Below are 22,535 nucleotides of genomic sequence, written 5' to 3' on the forward strand. Positions count from 1 at the left end.
ATTTGTCTAGATAGAGAATTTTGCCAGCAGTATGAAAATGAGCTGATTGAATAGCTCTCTGCCTGACAGAAGATCTCTAAACATCCTCCTTCTCTGTGTTAGTTTTCCTCTATACAATGCAGCCTTTCTGTGAATTTATGCAACTGATGGAACCACTAAAAGCTGAACAGTTTAGTGATTTCAAGTTTGGAGTGGTGTGTTTTGGTGTTTCTTTTTTTGTTTAATTTGTGTCTGAAAGGGGTCAGACATCTGCTGAGGTACAAAGTAAGCCTACAGGAGTGCATGTTGAGTTGAGAGGTCTTGCTTCTTCTTTCTTTTGTCTGATTGAAAGCTCTGCACATGTACTGCAGCTGCTAGTGTACCGAGGCTGCTGCCAGCTCCCAATTAGAAAATCTGCAAGAGACCTTAAGGAGAGCCATTGTGGAGGACTCATAAAAATCTTTTTTCTGAGAGATACTGCATCAGGCTCCTTCTTTAGGGTTCTCAAGTCTGACTCCAGTGTTTCACTAAGCCTCTCTGTGGGCTCTTTGTTGCTTGGGAAGGAGCAGATTCAGTTAAACTAAACTGAATTCATTTTATAAGTAAGAGTAAATTTAAGAACTTTTAGTTAGAAATAATTCTGAATAATATGCTTACATAGTTTGAATGTGGCTCTACAAAATCTAATTCAGATGAGCTTTCACTTTGTTTCTTTGTAGTCAGGTCTTGGTCTGTTCAAAGTATTTAATGCAGAATCATTTTTAAAAATAATTCATAAGGAACCTCTGGAGAGTATTTGGTTTCCTGCTGAAGGTGGGTCTGGCTTCAAAACTGGCTTAAGTTTTGCAGTCTATTCTGCAGTAGATTGCACAGTGCCCTTGGTCAGTGCTCAGAAGCTCCCATGGCGTAAACCTGTTCTGAGCTCTGTTCAATCTGTTCTTGCTCTGGAATATTTTAGAGCTGGTTTGGGAGCTGTACCATGCTCTAAGACTGCCACACGGAACTCCTTATCTTCTTGACTTCATGTCAGGCCACTACAGTCCTACATGGTGGTATCATACCACATGCTGCTGACCAGTGCATGATGCTTTGGTGTTGGTGATGGTCCTTCTTGAACTGTTCAGTTCCTATGGTGTATAAAGACAGCAGTGTTCAAGGAAATGTGCAGTAGGTAGAATTTGTGCTCTAGATGGCAAGAACTATTTTCTTTTGTAAATGCTGTGATTTCTGAGCAAGAAATAATACCAAAAATACAGCTCTGAGCTTTGGTTGGACAAAATTGTAGCTGTATCTTGAAATACTGTGCAGTGACTCGGCTTGGTCTACCTTTGTGACTTTCAGAAACAACTTGGTAAATTAAGAAACAAGTGCCAAATGTTCCTCAGCCTTTTTTTATGGAACCTTTACTAGGTTATTCAAATCATCTTTAGGGTTGTCCAGAATGTTTTGGTGTAGTGCAGCCTAGCATCCTTTCTCTGTTTGGAGGTGTTGCTGAGGTGAGTGCTACACAAAATAATTGTTAACAGCCATAGTCACTAAACCAGGCTAAATTAAGTTGCTATTAGGCTATATAGGAAATCTAGGCTACATGTGTGCTCATCTGGCTGAGAGTATTACTCTGTAAAAATGTGTTTAAACTTATCTAGGAGAAATGAGGACGCAGTTCTGGGGAAAATCTCCCTTTTCTCTTAGTTTGGAACTGTTGACGCCTCTGACCATGAGCCACTGCTGATGTCTGCAGCTGCTGTGAATGCAAGGCAGAGATCCTAGAGGACTGTGCTTCTTCAGAAACCTGATGCCCACCTGCACTTTGCTGAGGAGACACATATCTGGTCTTGCATTCTTTCCTGTTGCATGGGGCTTTGGTCTAAGTGTCCCTTACTTAAATACATATCCCCAGAGAAGGAGATAGTTAAACCGCAAGTGCTGCAGGTGGCTATCAAACAGTGAGTCAGCAGGGGATCCTGAGAGAGTTCAGGATAGCAAATAGCATGCAAGCTTTAGGGAAAGTCTGGCTTACGTCTCTTGAACCTCAGAGGGACTAAAGCAATGATGGGCAAGACCTCTGCCTTTGACAGGCAGAGGAAGCAGGTGACTTTCAAATGTGTGTTTAACTAATTGCTGAGCATGACTTGAGAAGGCTCTAAGGCATGGGTGTCCAACTTTTTCTTGCCACCACTGAGTGAAAAGGAATTGTACTGGGCTACATTTATATGTTACTCCAAAATAATGCCTCCTATTTATTTCCATGGAAACTCAATAGATACAAAGGGCACAATAACACTATTTGATAGAGCAAATTCTCAACTACTAAGCACTCTTTTTCAACACAGTAACCACCATTAGCTGTGCATTTTTCACCAGTGATAAACAAGAGCCTGCCTGCTGCACTCATAGAAATCTGCACCAGCAGAGGTGACCCACTGTCACTGTTGTCACTTCTGAAACACAGCACCCACTGCCTCACTGTGCTCACATTCACTGTTTGGTTTCCATAAACATTCAGCAAGTGCTGATGAATGTCAGTGGGTACCATTTTTTCAGTCACACACCTTTACTGCATCTGCACTTCCATGTCAGATGCCATTTTGTCAGACTGGTCCTCTATTGCCATCTGTCACACAACATGTAATGGGATGCTGGCAGGAAAGTCCAACCTCTGCTTCTCTACCACCAACATCTGCCTCTGACATTGTAAAATAGGAGATATTATTTTCAGAACAGCTCTTGTAAAATATACAATATTGTTAATATATAAATAACAAAGAATTTTAATGTATTTATCAAAACCTCAAAAAAAAAAAAAAAGAAAAAAAAAGAGAGGAACAAAACCTATAAAACTAGTGGGTTTCACTATGTTTTTGTGAAACTGATGCATCAGTCAAGTTCGATGGCAGGGGTTGCAGTTCTCAGTGAGCTCTCAAAACGTTGAGTAGAGATTTCTGATGAAATTTTAGTCTTCGTGTGCTTCATCCTTGCAAGTTATTGTTCACAAATATACATACTGCCAAAAAGCAATGACGCTGAATAAAGTATGATTGTGAAGCAAGGGGTGTAAGAGGGGAAATGTGAAAGTCTGACAAAGAGGCACGATCAGATTTTTGAGTTGAATGTCTCATTGCAACTCTCTATATTCCGCTTGAAAATTTGCAGGTAATGTATGTGTATCAACTGAAAATGGAGTCACAAACATAAATTGATGACTTTTTCGGCAGACTTGAACCCTGTTCTCAAACTCCTTTATCAAAACTGAAAGCACAGCTGCGCATTCTTCACTGTTCAGATCCCTATATTTAGCAGTTATTTGCCTTCACTTGAGTCAGCACTGCCCTCCCGGTGCCTTGCTTGTTTTCAGTCGACACAGCGTTAATAGCACACCAGTAGTTAGGTTGTTGCTGAGCAATGGGTGCGTGCCTGGGGCCGCTCCACTGTGAAGAGCCACCTCCATGATGGCGCAGGGCAGGGGCTGGGCCACACTGCCAGCTGTGCTGGGCATCCTGCGGCCTGTGGGCTGCGGGTTGGGCATGCCTGCTTACAGACATATAGTGCTTATAGTTTGGATGTCAGTCTACTTCAGTTTGCATTGTAATCTGAGTAGTTTATAGTAGTTTTTTGTGTAGCAACTCATACTATCCTGAGCTTGCCTCTTGAATGTGATTATATGAGAATATTGTAAATATATTGACAGATAACATTGATAAAACAATGATGTTTGGTTTGCAGAATGATTTGAAGCATATATTACCTAGTGGTGAGAACTGAAAAACATTTTTCTTTGCCTGACAGAGCAGGTTTTTAGATTTTTATACAACCATACTTCTAGACTTGAAATAGTGCTTGGGCTCATTTTTTCTCAATGTTTTTATAGTTCTGGAGCCTCACAACTGAGTAGCCTGGGATTTATACAGAATAAAATTACAGTATGTGCAACAAATGATTCCTATCAGATGACCAAAGAGCGCATGACCCAAGCAGAAGAGGAATTACGCAATCGAAGTGCAAAGGTTATTAAGCCTGGTGGACCATATTTAGGTATGGTTGTATTTCCTTTTCTACTAGATGTCTGTAAGTTTTCAAATTTAGTAATTGGTCCTTTCATCATACTGTCAGCAGAGTTTATGTGTTCAAAAGACTCAGCGTTAGGTGGCTCACTATCATATTGCAGATTTAAAATCTGTTGCTGCATTAAAGGTTGGCTTTATTTTTCCCCTGGAAAGCCTGCCATCTCTTCCTTCCTTATTATTGCTTGGCTGGTAAAAATTTTGACCATTGAAGTGCAGGGTTTTATCTTCCCATACACATACCTTCTCTGTTTTAGTAACTAATATTTTTGGTTCTGTAGCAACACTTTAGAATACAGTGTTAAACCAATACTTGTAAAAGTAATTAAAAAGAAAAAATAACGTCAAGGACATCTCTTACACAATTCAATTACTTGCTTTGAAAAATATGCTTTTCATACATGTTAATCAGATTTTGTTTATGTTTTTATTGTGGATGAGCTGTTGTTACTCTAAAACCATATTTTTTTCCCATAAAAAATAACTGTCGTCTGCATGTGGATTTCATCATTTTGCACAGAACAAAATGTGTAGGCGAGACTGCATCATTAAACCATTTTGAGTACTGTTTCTCCAAGGAGAATGGAGATACGAGTCTCGGTGAGCACACAGTGCTGGGGCTGGACATGGCAGTGAGCTAGACAGGCCACATCAGTCCCTGTGCAGAAAAAGCCAGCATGCGCTGGGCTTTGTCACTATGCAGACATAGACACCCCTGCCATGGCAAGCTGCGTGCTCCTGTGTCTCTGCCTGCAGAACCTTCTTAGAATTGCAAAATGAAGAGCAAGTGGCTTCTGCTGTGGGTATAGAGCTGGGAATGGGTTAATACTGGGACTGGGATGTGCACTGTCCAGGCTGCAAGGTGAGATGTGCCATGTCACTGCATTCTGCAATAACATTCTGCTTGGAGAAGCTCCATTTCACATGGATATCTGTGTTCTTCATGATGGTTGCTTGAACAGGCTCCAAGTGAATGTTTTTAAGTTAAATAAATGGGGTCTGAAGATGAGCAGCAGGAGAATGATGGTGTTTGGGGATACTTCTTTTCAGGCTGGCACAGGCAAAGATAAGGTAGGACAGGGTTAAATTGCTGCGGAGGTATGGAGGGTGGTTTTCAGCATGCTTCACACAGCATAGATTGGGAGCTGAGGTTGTCACTCATGGTAATATGTTGTTATGTTTTCAGTTGATTTTTTCAAAGTGATTCAGAGACATAACTTAAGGTGCTTGCTTGAATGCCACATACACTATCTGTAGTGCCAGGGATGCTTATCTAAACTGTGTTTACCTTGTGACAACACATCAAATGCGTTAATACACAACTGGCAAGTTCATGCTGCTCCATAAACATATCATGTGTCTTTTTGTGGTTAGGTTTGTTCTTGAAAACCAGAAAGCCAAAAACTGGAGATTGAAAGATTATAGTGATTTGGCCTTTTCTGCAAAATGGCAATAAATTTTTACTGTTCCTGGGAATAGCAGTATATAAACACAACTATGTGCTGTTCTCTTTCCTGTGACTACAGAAATTTCCTGAATTCCAAGCATTGCTGTTGGAAGAGTGGTAGAGCTTCAGTTCTTATGACACATAATCACTAGCCTCCCTTATGTACCAAACACTAATTGTTAACATCTGAAAAATGCACAGTTTGTCTCACATCCATTATTGTAGCAGATGTTATTAAAAAATGGAGTAGAGAAGTTGAGGGCTTTTCCTGAGAAACTCAAGTTAATGGTTGACTGCTGTTGCTGCAACATTCTGGATTCACTGTTTGCAAGCACTTGCATTGTTCTTTCAGTTGAGAAATATGTGTTTTTGTAGAATTTGATCCAAAATGCTCTGCAGGCTTTCTTTTGAAACTTCTTTGTCATGTATTCCAAGAACAATTAGATTTTTTGTGTACTGTTTCTGCCCAACTTGATGTCATATGTATGGCCATATGTAATAAGAGGGGAGAACTTTTCTTTTTCAAATAAGTAGGTCAGGCGATGACGTCAGGTTGGTAGTCTCTTTGAGCAGCAGTGCTATTATTTGTTTAGACGTGGTCTCCCTTGGCATTAATGACGAACACTTTAATTATATAGAAGGCCTTTTATTCAAACTGTGTTATTCCAAAAATAATCTGATTTATTTTATTCAGTGCTTAAGATCATAAACTGGAAAAATAATAAAATCAGCATTTACTAAATTTACAGTAAAGTCTTCCTAACAATATAACCGATTTACCTGATTTTTGTTGTATTGAATAATTTCTTAATTCCTACCTTAATGCATCTTTACTCTGTCTTTTACCAGTGGATCTTAAAATGCTAACCAAATCCAGTTCTTGCAGATTATTTGGCCTGCTAATCTCTTTAAAATCAAATTCCTTTTCTTCTCCCAAACTCCCATATAACTTCTTTTTTTTAAACCCTTAATTTAGGAAAAAGAGTACAGATAAGAAAAGCACCACAAATCATTCCAGATCCTGTGCCTGAAAGGAAGAGGTCAACACCCATAAACCCAGCAAATACAATACGGAGGACACATGCAAACAATGCTGTTTCTCAGCGACCATACAGAGACAGAGTGATTCACTTACTGGCATTGAAGACCTACAAGAAACCAGAGTTACTTGCTCGTTTGCAGAGAGATGGTGTCAACCTGAAGGACAGGAATTCTCTTACAGCTATCCTGCAGCAGGTGAGATCATGGTTGCCAGCATTTTTTTTACTCTTGCTATTCTTTTAGTCATAATTTTGGGATGTGTTACTCCCATGTTTAAATGAGAAAATAATAAACACCTTAAATAATCCTCTCACCATTTAAGTGTTTCAACTGACTTTACGCACGTGCTTCAAAATGCAAGTCAAAGTGAGGGAAGAAAAGATTAAAAGATATGTGGGGGTGGTTTTGTTTTGCTGGGATGGTAGGCAGCAATTAACTATTTTTAGCTTTGTTGCTCCTAATGCCTTCTTTTTTTTCTTCCCTCTGTTTAAAAAGAAACTGTTGAACTAGGTAATTAAGAGAACCTGACCATGCTTTCTCTCAATTGCTTGATGTAGCTCTTCTTAGTACTTAATATTTCTTGCCCCAAACTTGCATGGAGTAAAGTCCAATAATGAACTAAGTTATTATTTCACATGTATGTAGTTGGTGGCCTTTATATGGTCAGTGCCTCTTCTTGGGATCTGACAGTCTTAGCAAACAGTAAATGAGAAAAACAGTGGTCTCTTTTGGGGAAAAAAAACCAAAACCAAAAACAAAAAACTGCTTTGCTATCAAATGGATTCTGTCCTTGTCTTTTTTGCAGGCTTCTTCCCTGTATGCTAGCTTTTCCAGTGCCCCAGTGAGCTGGGTTCCCATTGCATTTCTGTATCATATTCATGAAAATCACCAGTAGGCCTGCTGCATGACGTAGATGAGATTTCTAAGCTCTGTGTTCAAGTGTGCCACACACTGCTACTTTTTTAACGAAATAGTTCTGATAAGGCCCATTAAGATAACATGTAATGTTTTTCATACTACCTGTTCTCACAGACTGATGACTGTATTGTGTATGTAAAGTAGGAGTATTTCCTGTGTATTTAGAATAGTTTTGAAAATCACTGCAGTGAGTAACTCAATATTTATGCAGTTTTAGTTGATCCTACACTGAATTTTAAACAGTGGTTGTTCAAATAAGTTAAGTATTGTTTAGTTTGTCCAGAACGACGATAGGGTGTTGGTTTTTTTTAACCTCAAAGATGTGTAATTTAAAGAGCCATGTTCTTACATATGAATTTAATCAACTTCATAAATAATTAATTTTGTATTTTAAGTTTCTGAAGCTCTGCTTGCTATAGTAAAAAGAAATATGACAATCATTTATTTTTCCATTATTTTTGTCAATGTTTAGAGACTTTCTTGGAGTCTCTTTCTATTATGTGGTGTGAGTTGTGTAAAGGTATTAGTTTACATTCAGAAATAAACAAGTTAGCAGCACTACACTGTAGAAAGGCTTGTTGACATTTTTCTTGTCTTCATTATTAGTTTTCTAGGAGCCTAAAGTCAGGAACCAAAACTGTGTTCTCATATGCATATATTTCATTATCTTAGAATGCAGCTTTAATTCAGTTTTTAACAAAGTTTACAGATTCACCATATTTTGTTTACATTGAATTATTTTTAAGCAGAGGAGAAACACACACAGATTAGCAGTATTTATCCACAATAAAATTAAAATCAGGTGCAAGAATGCGTCAGAAAAGGCAGCAAAACATAAAGAATGCTTAACCCACTAGCACATTTAAATCCTCCTTCATTGAGTGTCAGCATTCACACCTTTTAATAGTAAACATTACAGGAGAGAAAATGCTCAAGGCAGCGCAATGTGGTGGTGGTGGGTGCAAAGTGTTGGAGCATTTTGTATGAAGCAAATGGACTGACACTGTTCTTCTTTGAGATTTTCTCTGAAAGTTTGAGCAGGTGTCAGAGTAGGAAGCCTGAAACAGTGCTTTGGATGTCACTAGTCATGAGATTTTGCTAGAGATAGCTTAAATTTTTTGAGTATACTTTGTGTTATTCTTAAGGAAGGTTAAAAAAACAAACAAACTTATTTTCAGAGACACGTGACTTTCTCATGATAGCATCTTGCTTCAGACAGCTCTCTGCCTGCAAGAGAAAGAATGCATCTGTACATCACTCTGTTAGCTATACATCTTGATTCCTAAATAGATCTTGATAAGTATTCCTGCAGTTACCTTTTTTCCACCCGTAAACAGCCAGTGTGTCTTAAAACTAATGGAATGGGTGAAAACTTATTCTTTATACTAAATGAATAAGTGTATTTCTCATTATCAAGTAAGCTTTTTCAATAGAAAGGTATTGTTTCTTGTGGTGCAGTCACCTGAAAAAGAAAATTGATTCTATTTACAAGACAAGCGATGGCAAATAAAGCTTCTCTTGCTCCTTCTGCAGTCACTGAGGTGGTGAAAGAAGCATTTTCCAAGGACTCTGTGCTCTGCAAACACAGTGCAGCACTGTCAAACACAGGGATTGCTGGTGTCATCCTGAAGTTGAGCAGCACAGGTCTCTCCACATATTTCATTCTGGCGTAGCTGTATTTAAGGGCAGAGATATGTGATGCAGAGAAAAGTTTTTCTTAAGAGTACAATTTCATAGAAGCTTGCATCTTTTGGGGATTTTTTACATCCAAAATTTTATATCCAAATTTGACCACATTTCTGAGGATCAGCACACATGACATGAGAACTACTTTGTATTTCAGCTATAAAAATGGTGCTTGATTTTGTTTATGTTGTTGATTTAGCTGTACATTACTACTGTGGTTTACCTTTAGGTATAATTGTCTTTTTTTTTTTTTTTTTTTTTTTTTTTCTCTTTTGTAAATGTCTAGGTAGCCAACTTGAATCCCAAGGATAATTCTTATACTCTGAAGGATTATTTATTTAAAGACATTCAGAAAGACTGGCCTGGATACAATGAAGTTGATAAACAGACATTGGAGTTAATACTTTCTAGGTAAGTTCAGTTCTCTCACATGGGGATCTAGTTAGACTTCTTGGATTGGAATTGTCATGGGCCACATATAAAACATATAATATGGTTAATGTATGCTAGTAACAAAACTTTTATTTTTAAATTTTTTAAATTAAAACTTCAAAAAAGAGGGCAACAAAAACAAAGCAGGTTGGTCACCTGCTGTAGAAGAAAGAAAATAACAGTTTTAGAAACTGTGTGTTTTGCCAATAATGAAAGGACTATGACATGGATACTTTTGCCTTGTAACCTGAAATGTGGGTAATCCTTACAGAAAAGTAAATTCATCTCAGAGTACCACCAGCACCAGTCATTTGGGATCTCCTGTAACTTCTAGTAAAGATGCTGCATCAGCTTCTCCTTCCCAGGTATTTTGTGGCTTTTAAAAATTATTTATAATGTACCAAGGTTTAACTTGCTTTATATTGGAATAAAATCTATAATACAGAGCACTCGTATTATCTTTGCCGTATGAAAAACTAAAGCATTTACTTCTAGATGGATGCTTATGGGTTTTTTTGGTTTTATTTTTTAAGATGGTTGCACTGTCAAAGACCTTAAGACTTAATGATAACATAGCCTAAAAGCTGCCATGTTTAGTCTTCTGTGTTTCAGAATGTTCGGAATCTTTGGAAAGACAGAATTCCTGTGTACTTGTTATCTTGTAAATACGTCTAGATTGGTTGGAGGCTATCCCTGTAGTGTTTGAAGAGCTGAGATGTTAGCATAGCACCTGTCTATCAATAGCACACTGACCCTTGCAGGAGATAGCTCATCTGTAGAGGCTAGGCTTGTTGGCTGTCCATTATTATCATGTACTTTCTGATTAAAGTCTTAAAGTTGTTTTGTATTGCCCCTTGATTTGTTTATCTTGGTGTGTAGGAAGGCATTTTGAAAACTATAAATGTGTATATATTTTTTGTTGTATGATTGCATGTATTCAAGTTTCTTTGTGGTGTGGTAGTTAAAATGATCAAAGATGCACAAACATAATTATGTTGCTGTTTAAATATAATGCTTAGGAAAAGCTAGAATAAGCAGAAATTACAGTTGCAATCTGCTGTGTGGCGGTATATATTTTTTCTTGCTGCCATCTTTAAACAGCCAGTATGATGCAGGGTAGAAGGGAGGTCTGGATCAGTGGGTCCAGGCTTCTTCCAACCTTTTCAAACTTCAGATACTTGCGTCCTGCTTTGCTATCAATAAAAAAGTGCAATACAAACTCTTCAGAAGTGGCTTGAAAAAATCCATATGAAATGCATTCCTTTAAGGAAAAGTATGACACTTTCTTTGAAACTGTATTTTCATAACAACTGAAAATTGAAGAAGTTTAGGTACACCAGAGCTTGTGTGTAATGACAAACTGTAAAGTACTTGGCGTCTCACACTGTTAAGATACATGAGTTTAAAAGTGGAGGAAGGGCACACCTATTCTTCCCTTATTTTCATCCTGTCAAACAGCAACATAGTGTGTGTGCTGTGAACCTCTATATGTTACAACTAGATGGCACAGAACTGTGCCCAGTGCTTAGTTTAAAAATGCTGCCACCTTGTAAACCAAGAAAAAGCACAACAGGCTTGTTGAGGAAAGCATGAACCTATGTTTCAACTGGACAAAATAGCTGGAGGGGCAGCTGTAGCAGAACTGTTTTTTCAACCTGTTCTTTGTTGTCTCCTCTTTAGTTGGTAGATCTGTGTTCAACAGCTGCTTGTTCTTAGGTGTTCTTCATTCAAATGAACGCTACTACTCCATTTTGTTTTGCAGAAACGGCTCTTGGATTTCAACTTCATTGATCCCCTGATGAACAAGAAGCCGAGGATCTCCCACCTCAACAGTCGAGTCCAGCCGTCCTTGAGTAGACCCCCTCCTGCCCCCAGCAAGAAGGCAACCCTTGCCACTGCAGCACCTGCTCCACCATCCTTGCCTGCCGCCCACCTGCCTGCCTCCAATCCGCCCCAGACTGCCAGCTCAATCTCCCCCAGCACACCTGAGGGACGTGGGATGCAAGATCTGCCTGTAGATAGCATCAGCCAAAGTGGCAGTAGTGTCTTCAAGCACCAGCAAGAAAAATATACCTCTCGGACTCCTTTGAGAACCCCAGCGCCTGCCGCTGGTAAATTGGAACATCCCACATTTGCAGGTGAAGAGGATGTGTTGTGCAAGAAGTCCATGAAGAAGGCCAAAAAGCATAAGGAGAAGGACCAAATCAAAAAGCAGGACACTACAAGAGAGCAGAAAGATGAAGGACTACTTGAAAGCAAAACGGACCCTAGAAAAGAGGAGACTGCCATGAGGAAAAGCCCCTCTGGTTTGGAGTCAGGTGAAGGTATTAAAATGCTGCTTCTCATAACTATTGCATGAATAGGCCTTCTGAAAAGACACTAGAAGAACAAAGACTAGAAGCATGAATAATCTACTTTTTCCCCTGCTGTATTTTAAGTTCTTTACCGTTATCTCTTACTTAATGATAACAAAGGATTAGGAAATAATTCATTGTATCCTCTCTCATTATATTTTAGTTACCAGCTTCTTCTTTATGAAACTAACTAAATAAAATAAAACAAAATAAACAAAACCCACCAAACAACTCAGAAGCAGAGGCTGAACTTTTTTTGCTAGAGCATTGTCTAAAATTGGGTACATTTTTAAGAATTTTCTCTCTGCAGTACTGAAATCATTAGAACAAGGAAATATTCCATGGGTGTCTATTGAAAAGTAAATCTTTAAAAGGAAAGCATAGATGCTAGAAAAAAACAGGTAATGGATTTGTTTTTTTATTTGACTTACATTAAACTGAAAGTTTATTTAAGTTTACTGCATGTTTTTTAATCAGCTGTTTTTAAAACCTGCACATTAATAGCACATAATTAGAAAAGTTTGACATACAGGTGCAGCATGGTAGTTTACTGAAACACACAGTTCAGACATAAATGTATGTGAGCATGCATTGAAATACAAGATTCATGGCAATCTGCATTTTCATGGAAAATCTAAAACGTACATAACCTGACAAGTTTTCTTGAGTTTTGGCTTTAACAGCCACAGAATTCACTACTAAAGCGGGCTAGAAGTCAGGTTTGACCCTTAGCTGTCACAGCTTGAAGGTATGTTTAGAGCATGCAAGGTGCCCCTTTGAAGTATTCTTCTGCACGTAGAAAAAGTGCTTTGAGGTGATCTTTTCCCACATGCCCTTGTTATACTGCTTTGTGTCCACATGTGGTGTGAAATTACCTTGAACATATTTTGACTTTATCAACATGTGAGCATTTTTCTCCAGATTCCAGCAATATAACTCCAAATGGCTAGGGAAATAAAAATCTGTAGTAACTCTAATGTTGATCCCTAATTGAAGCTTTTAAATGGGCTGAGCCATTTTAGCAAATATTGTTTGAGTTCTTGGAAGTAAAATGCTCAAAGCAAAATTCTTCACAGAAGTAGTGTTTGTTAACATTACTGGCTGCATTTCTCTCAGATATTGTTCTGACTTATGTACTACTTTTTTACTATGCTTCCTGCTTTCAACATTATAATTTTAACATTGAATGTAATCATCATCTGTAGAACATCGTAAAATAACTCTTTTCCCCTGCCTTTGCTCGGATGGCTTACAGATTTGTAAAAGTGGCTGAGCATTAGCAGAAATAATGTGCTTCAACAGTGGCAGTGTAAGATAATAATTATTATTAGAGAGTTTTTTTTTGTTGTTGTTTTTTAAGCTTTCTGACAAACACCAATGAAAAAAAAAAGGCAAAGGTTTGATAAGATACAAGAAAAAAACACTAATTCCAGTTACAACTTAATTTTCCTTAAAGCAGCTGTTCTTACTTATCAAAAAGGTAGATGGGTCTTGAAATATTTCTTTAAATTGATTAGAGGGTATAGAGGTGCTTTTATAATGTCATCGAAAGGGCGATTTGCAAGTGGAAATAACTTGGAAACTTGGTATAGCTACATTAGTGAGGAACATCTCTTTGTTGCAGTTTACTGAAGCCTGAGTGCAGTAACCCATACACAACAGTCTTGACTTTCCTGCATAAAAGAGTGCTGAAATTAAATCTAACTTTGGATGTCCAAAAAGGGCAGGGAAGGAAGGATAAAAATGTGGCATAAAAAGAACTTCAACTTTCTAGTGTACATATTGTAGTCCTCTGCAACATGAATGCTGGTATAAATCAAGCTATCTAATTGTGCAGCTATTCAAGCTGTTTAATTTGAATTGCTGTGCAAATGCCACGTTATGTCTTGAATTAATAAAAGTTGACCTCTGGTTAATGCTTTGGTCATGCTGAACCTGAGAAATAAACTAGCCGTTCCCTCTTTTTGAACTGCAGTACTGTGTACTGTGGAGAAGGTCATATGAGCCTTGTTAATATACAAAGCTTGTTTGCAGTAATTTACTGTCAGAATAGAACTCTATAGGATTTTTTCCAGCCCTTAGGTTCTTATTGTTTGGCTATATTAAAAATCTGTTTATCACAAGTGTCAAAAATTCTGCTTTTCTATAGGAGTTGAAAAAACGTGCACTGACTCCACAGATTCTCCTTCATCAACAAATGAACTACCAGACTACTTCAAGTGAGTAAAGTGATAATTTAAAATCTCCTGTTATTTATTGAAGCAATTGAAAAATCACCCATGCAAAGTCTACTTTAGTTACAAAATTGAAAAAACTACCAAAATGTAGTTGGAGAATAACAACAAATTCATTTATAATGGCAATTTCCTATAAAGGAGCTTGCCATCACTCTAAAATTACATTTTAAGTTAACTGGTTGCCTTATTTAAGTACTCTTAAGTTTTGAAATCTCAGCTTGTCCTTTAATTATTTTGAGAGAGAAAAAAATGTTAAAAACAATTTTTAATATGCTTTGGCAGATTTAAAAAGAAAAAAAAACACATTTAATGTCATTCTTGAAGACCAAAATAAAAAGGCATTAGAGTGTGTGCTGCTTTCTTTTTAGACAAAAGGAGAGCTGAACGCCAAAGTACTGAGTATGCAAAGTTTGAATGAAGATCTTGTTTTCACCGCTTAGTACATCTAAGTTGGGAAGGTGGTGAAGGAAAATTAGCAAAATTTAAAGCCCAGCATTACAAAGTGTGTATATATGAACTAGCAGGAGTTAACCACCAAAGTTATTTCTAAAGATTATGTAAATGACCACTGATAATTGGAAGCTACAGCAAAACAACCAATTTAACAACAGAATCATAGACTGAAGACCTAGAGATAAGAAAGAAACTTCAATTCAAATTTTAATTTTAGATTCTTAATTATAGCTGTGAAATAGGTACAAATGTGCTGAACTCATATATGAAATGTTGCATATCTGTAGTGATTGGGGTATTACACTCTTTGCAGTCGAAGAAAGAATTCCCAGTTAAGGTTAATTTTAGCTTCTTTGCAGAAAGTCACATATCACATTAACATGCCCAAAGGTTAAAATTTACCTGCCATGTAACGAAATTTTTCATACTTCATTGCAGTAACACAGGCATTAAGAAACTGGATTTGAAATGGCATAATAGCAGAATCAATAGTTTGCTAAATGTTTGGTTTTGTGGTTGTTTTTTTCTTGTTTTTTTTTTTTATTATTTTTTAGTTTGTTTTTTTTTTTTAAGAATAATAAAATTAATTTTCAGTTAGAGGGATTATCCTTTACACTGTAAAATAGAGAAGTACCTTCTGCATATTTATTGCAGTGAAATGATGTAGGTAGCCAGAGTAAATCGTGTTTTGCAGAGCTACAGTTTAGTGCTTGAAGCGTTGGGCTGAGAGTTCAAACCTGTGTTTAATTCCAAACCTTTTATGGGTTAAAACAGATTCAGCTCTTTGACATCTGCTTCCCATGTACACTGAAGGCAATGATACTGAGCTTTCTAAGATGTCTTGAAATCTTTTGTCTTCACATAGAGAAATATACAACTCTGTTATGTAGTCTGATATTTCAGTTGGGTGCCTTTAAGCTTTGCTAAAAAGGGGAAAAAATAGTGTAAGATTTCATCAAGTTGTTTGAGTTCTGATTGGGTGTAAACACTTCAGTGGAGAATTCTTTGTGAAAGGAGCAACCTTTCAAATAGTTGTACAGATAATCTACCTGTTAGCTACAGCTTACTGGAAATAACTTACATAGAGTTGCTTCAGGCATCTGCTTTGTCTTGAGGAAAAGATTGAATCCTTGAACAAACTTGCAGGTTGATCCAGTTTAAAGGATTTTGATAGTTTATTTTAGCTCTTTTTTCTGCCTCCAAGTATTACACAGTTCATTAGTATAATACTAAAGCATGTTGAAGATAATTTCCTATCACAAATATTTAGTGAGTAAACTTGGAAGGGCAACCTCCCGGATTTGTTGGTTGAGACCAGAGAGAGGTGACTGTAGGGAGCTGTCTTTGACATAGTGATCATGAAATAGTTGACTTCATAATTTTTGGCATAAGGAGAAAAAGGTTAACACTCTCTATTTTAAGAAAGAAAACCTGATGCTACTCAGGCAGCTAGTTAGCAGTGTCCTCTAGTAATTTTCTCTGTAGAGTCTCTCCAAGAGTGCTGGTCACTTTCCTAGAATCAACTCTTGAAAGTCCAGGATCACTCAATTCCATTCTGCTGCAAGGCAAGCAAACAAAGCGGAAGGCAGGCCTGGCTAAACAGAGAAGCCCTCATAGAATTAGGGCAGAAAACATAGAATCTCAAGCAGCAAAGTCAGGATTTATGGGGAGAGTACAGAGCTTCAGTTACATCTACAGCTGGAATAAAACAGGGAAAGCAAAAGCTCAGCTTGAATTGATGCTGGACAACAAAAAGGGCTTTTTCAAGTATGTCAGTAGCAAAGGGGAATCAAAGGAAAACACTGTACTGATAGTTGATACAGGTGACCAACAAGTCATCAACAAAAGGGCTTAAGAAAAGGTGGAAGCATTTAATGACCTTTTTGCCTCAGTTTTTAGTAATGGCAGATCTTTGTCTGCCTGATCCTCTGACATGGAGGACCATGGCTGGAGAGTCAATGACTTTCCATCCATGGTCCCTAATATTGTACAGTAACAGTTGCAGCAGCTCAGTGTTCATAAATCCATGGACCAGGTGAGATTCACCTTCAGAGTGCTGAAGGACTTACAAACATTAGTGCTGCACTTCTCTCAACCATCTTCAGAAGATTGTGAGAGTCTGGGGAGGTCTCTGCTGACTAGCCTGAACTTGGAGACTAGCCAGCATTACAGCGATCTACAAAAAGAGCGTAGGAGAGGAGCCAGGAAACTACAGACCTGTAAATCTAACCTCAATCCCTGGAAAAGTTACAGAGAAGATTGTCCTAGGGGATACAGGAAGTCAGTTAATGAACAAAGCTATTATCAGTCACAGTCAGTGTGGGCTCATGAAGGGACAGTCCTGCCGTAATAATTTCATCTCCTTCTCTAATAAGGTCACCTATTTCATGAGTGGAGAGAAGGCAGTGGATGTAATCTTTCTATATTTCAAGTAAGGCCTTTGGAGCAGTCGATCTGTGAGATAAGCAGGTTCACACCACACTGAGTGATGAACTGTCTCGATAGAAGAGCTCAAAAGGTTGTAGGGAATGGACTACAGTCATCAATGGCGTGAAGTTCAACAGAGGAAAATACCAGGCTCCTCACCTTGTCTGGGACAATCTGGGATACAAGTAACAGGAGAGCCTTAGCACTGGAGCAGCCTCACCTTGATGCCATTTGCAGTTCTTGACTCCACAATCTAAAAAGGATGTTAAGATCCTCAGAAACATCCAGAGGAGGACAACAAAGCTGCTACCAGGACTGGAAGGCATATCTTGTGGGAAGAGATTGAGGGCAATTGGGTTGTCTTGTCCATAGAGGGCTGGAAGGTAATGTCATCGCTCTCTGCCACTCTCTGAGGAGGGGAAGCAGAGGGAGGCACTGGGCTGTGTTCCTGGTATCTGATGGAAATGGCACAAAGATGCCAAGGAAAGATTCAGACTGGACGTTAGGACATTACCAAGGGGCTGGTCAAACTCTGTAACAGGCTTCCCAGAGAGGTGGTCCCATGCCTGACAGTGTTTGAGGCATTTGGATAATACCCAGAATAACATGCTCTAACTTTTGGTTAGCCTTGAAGTGGTCAGGCAGTTGGACAAGATGATCTTTGGAGGTCCTTTCCAAACCGAACTATTCCATTCCATTTGTATTCAAACATGACTAGTCAAATTATAACAGCAATCCTGAGTTCACAAATCAACTTCCCTCATTGTCATGCTCAGCAGGGCTTCCAGCATGGGGCAGGCATATGTTAGCTCCAGTCTTTTGTTTATATCTCTATGAGACCTTGCTCTTTTCTGAAGCTGAATTTCTGTTTTGAGAATCTTTTGGTGCTTTTGTCACATAATCAGTTTGTTGCTCACAGTATATCCTGCTGAATGTTAATGTCTCTGGATAAAGACAAAGTAATCAGTTCCTAACCTTCAAAATTTTCCTTGCAGAGGAGGTAAGGTAGGGCAGAGCTCAGCAGTTAACCGCTCCCTCACTGCATCTGTTCAATACCATGAAGTGTCTTTTGTATAAGATTGAATATGCATTTGTGTTTTCTACTAGAAAATACATAGCTATAGTCTCATATGAGCAACGCCAGCGTTATAAGGATGACTTCAATGCAGAGTATGATGAATACAGGAGTTTGCATGCTCGAATGGAGAGTATCACCAGAAAATTCATGAAGCTTGATGAACAGCGAAAACAGCTTTCTCCAGGGTCCAAGGAATATCAGGTAAAGAAGAGTAAAACCATGAAGACTGTGTCTTATTTCCATCTTTTACACCCTACAGAATTCTGTATTTTCAGAATAAGCAGATGCTTCAGTTTCGTAATCCGGTAAATTACACTGACATGATTTTAAAGTGTCCAAGGGATACCAAGTAACTAGTTGTATGTTAGGAGGTACCAGATTGGCTGTAGTTTTACTGACTGCCTCACAGCATCCTGGTGAAGTAAGAGAGTACTGCTGCACTGATGAGAAAGGAGAAGAACCAAAGGACCATAATCCCCAGGCTTTGCTGACCTGCTATTTCCCATTGTTTAAAGGGGACAAGTCTATTTTGTATACTTAACAAGATGTGCAGTCACAAACTTATTTGGCTTCTAACTGTAAATTTTAGCAAAGAAGGGTATTAAAAACTTTGCATTCCAGCTTTCAAGCCTGGGATGACATTATTTGGACATGCAAATTCCAAATGCTCAGTACTGGAATTCTTAAATTCTCTGTGTGAGCTGAGGATGTTTGGTAGCATCTGGCTAGCTTTTATAAGTTTTTGCACAGATTGCAAATGTATTTGTGAGCGCAGGGAGTATTTTAAAATCCCTGGTACTGCTCAATCAAACAAAGGAGAGAAGCTTTACAGAACTCACGTACGTGGTCTGACCCTACATTGGCTAACTCTTGACTTCTGTGGCTTCACAGAACCATGTAACAAGTCATTTAGCCCTTATTTGAAGACTCCACCCAAGTGTGCTCTCTGTGAAAGCAAGTATTTTACAGTGGCATGAATGACTTCACAAAGGGAATCTTCAAACGCATTTTCTTCCTGTTGCTTGTTTACAGATTTAATTGCAGATCTGGGCTGTGTTCTGTGTTTGTTAGTCTGTGTTTTTTTGTGACTCAGAACAGTGATGACTCTTGGATAAGAAAATATCTTGAGTAAAACTTCATTTTAATGCTCTATTTGGTTGTATTTTCTAGTAGTAATGAAATGTTCTTCATATTGCTTTCATGTTTCAATTTTTTTTTTTGTTAAGATGCTTCATGAGGAAGTCCTAGAAGAGTATCGAAAGATACAACAGGTATGTGTAGCACCAGGTCTGTGGGAGTTATAAACTGTTGGAATGGGCTGATGGCCATTCTTAAGCAAAGGACAGGAAATACTAAACTTCAGATATTTTCATGCCCTAATTTTCTTTTTATCTTTACAGTCTACTCCCAACTATCGTGAAGAGAAACACAGATGTGAATATCTCCATAACAAGCTGTCTCACATTAAAAGACTTATAAGTGAATTTGACCAACAGCAATCAGAGTTACAGCACTAGTCTCCTGCTCAGACCAGCATATGTGAATGAATGGAAACTTATTTATTTAAAATTCCATATGAGTTGCTCTAAGATTCTAAGATTGAACTTTTGCATTACAAAAGATTTTCAGTATTAGTTTACTTGAGTTGACTACTTCTGTTGTTGTTTATATGCATATTTGAAGCTGCTTTCTCTGGTCCCTTTTTTTCTTCAAGACTTATGTTTGTCCATTTAAATCATTTTATCAGTAGGTGCTGGGACCCAGTACATCTACTGTGAAGTTGTGCACATTTTAAGAAAATAGTGTAGCGAACTGAAATACTTTTGGATAAATATAAGGCTATTTTTCTGACCTTTCTTGTTAATGCAAACTCTTTGCCTTAAATGGTAGAAGGTTTAGAAATTTGCACAAAAAAAACCCACAAAAAACAAAAAACAAAAAACAAAAACATTGTTTTGGAGGGTTAAAAAGGTGTTGTATATAAGTCTATATACAGCCCATCTTTGTTACTAGGGAAACCCATCACTGCAACTTAAACCCCCCATCGCAATGGTTGCCTTAAGGTGTTTGCTTGTGTGTATTTAGTGTAGTTAAATTATTAGCTACACTGCTTCCCGCCTGCTGAAACACCTGGGAAGCACTACATGGCCTACCAGTGTCTGAAAGTGTGTGCCTGTTCTGTGTGTATGCAAAAATGTGTGGGTGTGAGCATGCATGATGAGGAGGGGAAAAAAAAGAAAAAAAAAAGCTGCTACTCCAACTACTCTAAGTAGGCCAGACATCGCTCAGGTTAAAACAACTGACGAGTGTTCCTCTAGAATTTTTTCCTACAAAATTGCTACTTCTATTCTGGAAGATGAGAGCATTTCCATTTCAATAGTTTGTCAGCTTTATTAATATTGGTAAAATTGATACTTTACAAAAAATTAAACAGATATATAGTTTTGGGGCAAGATTATAAAACTAAACATGTAGGCTACCTATTTATATACTGCTATAAAGTATTTTTTGAAGAGAGTTATGCAAAGAAGCTATTGCCTACATGAAATGTATATTTAAAGATTTCTGTCCTGGGTGCCAGGAATATAACAAAGAACAGATGTATTTAACTATGAAATACTGTGATCACAAAACAGCACAAATTTTCATTTCATGCAGTTTTTATTTTATTTTGATTTAAATCATTGCTTGCTTTGTCATGTGAAAACACGGGTTATCTGGTCGGAATAGAGCAAAATCTTACTTTGTCTTATGTTTGTCTTTTCAAAATACAGCCAATTGAAAAGGGAAGCACTATGTTTACAAATATGATTTTGGAATGTTTGCCAAAATAGTGGTAGTATCTCTAATAAACTTTATCTCCAGCATTAAAAAAAAAAAAAAAAAAAGAAAACAAAAACAAAACAAACAAAACCCACAAAAAAATGCCAACAAAAAACAACAACAAGGAAAAACTGTTGTATATGATTGTAAACCAGAAAATGTCTGAAAATATGCATTCAAGTAAATGGGAATTTGAATTTTTGCCTTGAATTTGTGGGTTCAGATATCTTGCAGTCGTGAAGATGAACTAGCTTGCAAAAGCATTCCTTTCTGTTGCATGACTTGTACGACATATTTGAGGCCAAGCTGATTCTGGATCCCTTGGCTTAACCTCCACATTTCAAACTGCAATGTGAAGGGATGACCTCTTGCTTAACGGTAAGAGCAGCATTCATCTGGACTCAAACACTGAGGCACACGGACAGCAGTGCCTAGGTCTAAGTGCAGGAGCTTTTGTCTATGCTGCATCTGCACTGGATAGCTGGATCTCAAGCCAGCTTTCAACAAAGTGTCTTCTCAGATTGAAACAATGGAAAGCTTCCTATAGTGTTTTGGCAGTGCAGTGCTCTTCATCTAAACTGTTTGTACAGATCTTACTTCAGCTGCCATTGTGAGACATTCAGTACTGGTATACAGCTGTCCTAATGTGTTGTTAGTATTTGTTGTACTACCACTATGTAAAATGAGGTTAGTGTAGTTAACAAATTTTTCTCCTCCTTTTATGTGAAAAGATTGACTCGTATTTGCATGCATCTTCTGGTTTACTACCTGTGTATCTGTTGCAGCTGGAGGTTAATGCTACTTGAGAGGTCCACCACTGTGCATCACCATGAGATCTGACAAGCTACTGTAAAGACCTTAATTGAAGGTTTTGCTCATTTGCATCAAGCATTTCTTAAGCCTTGCAAGTATACCAAACAGCCTATGTAAATTTACGGCACTATTTTGCAATACGTATCTCTTGTTGCCCTTGAGCTGCCATTCCTGTTTGGCAGATGTGGAAGAACCCACTGACTCTAGGCCTGTGACTTTATTGCCCTGCCCCATACAAGTGTCCTGCTTGCTCAGAGGAGCAAGCACTGCAGATGGCGGCATGTTGGCTGGGGATACACTACAACAGGTCTGGAGCAAATGACTGATGGAGAGGAGCAGATGCTCCTCCTCCTGAAAGGAAGCTGGATCTCACTGCGGTTTCAAACAACATCGAGACATGAGGGGGCATCAGCACTCTCCAGCTGTCTGGAAAAAAAAATCACAAGTTATGAGGACTGGTTTCCCATGTTATGGTTTGTAGGGAGAAAACGATGCCCAAAGAAAACTTTTGAAATAGTAGCTATGCTCTAAACCATCATAGGAAGCAGATCACTGCTGACTGCTTCCAAGTCTTCATTTGATCTTGTCGCTAATCAAAAAGTAGAAATATTTGAAAGCGTTTTGTAAAACATGTGTGTAAGTATTGGAAGCAAAGTTGCTTCAGTTAGTTTTAAACAACTTGGATTAAAGTGTTGATATCGTAACCTTGTTCATTTGTTAGCTTTCCTTAAACAGTGTTGTTACAAGCAGTCTTTCTGGATATGTTAATGGTGATTCATGTGAAGA

At 38.1% G+C, this 22,535-nt stretch overlaps 1 protein-coding gene across 1 annotated transcript in view; it reads left to right on the forward strand.

The window, feature by feature from the left end:
• ELL2 (elongation factor for RNA polymerase II 2) overlaps positions 1-19,630 on the forward strand; it is a gene marked incomplete at both ends in the record, with an annotated part of 45,540 nt that extends 25,910 nt beyond the window's left edge. Inside the window, 9 exons of the mRNA XM_079548843.1 lie at positions 3,848-4,011; positions 6,464-6,723; positions 9,419-9,543; positions 9,836-9,929; positions 11,327-11,888; positions 14,068-14,137; positions 18,143-18,314; positions 19,340-19,384; positions 19,514-19,630. Of these exons, the coding sequence (XP_079404969.1) occupies positions 3,848-4,011; positions 6,464-6,723; positions 9,419-9,543; positions 9,836-9,929; positions 11,327-11,888; positions 14,068-14,137; positions 18,143-18,314; positions 19,340-19,384; positions 19,514-19,630 (1,609 nt within the window). The remainder of the gene's footprint in view (positions 1-3,847; positions 4,012-6,463; positions 6,724-9,418; positions 9,544-9,835; positions 9,930-11,326; positions 11,889-14,067; positions 14,138-18,142; positions 18,315-19,339; positions 19,385-19,513) is intronic.
• Positions 19,631-22,535: the final 2,905 nt, after the last annotated feature.

The sequence above is a fragment of the Tetrao urogallus genome (genome assembly GCF_951394365.1).
Source record: "Tetrao urogallus genome assembly, chromosome: Z".
Taxonomy (NCBI): domain Eukaryota; kingdom Metazoa; phylum Chordata; class Aves; order Galliformes; family Phasianidae; genus Tetrao; species Tetrao urogallus.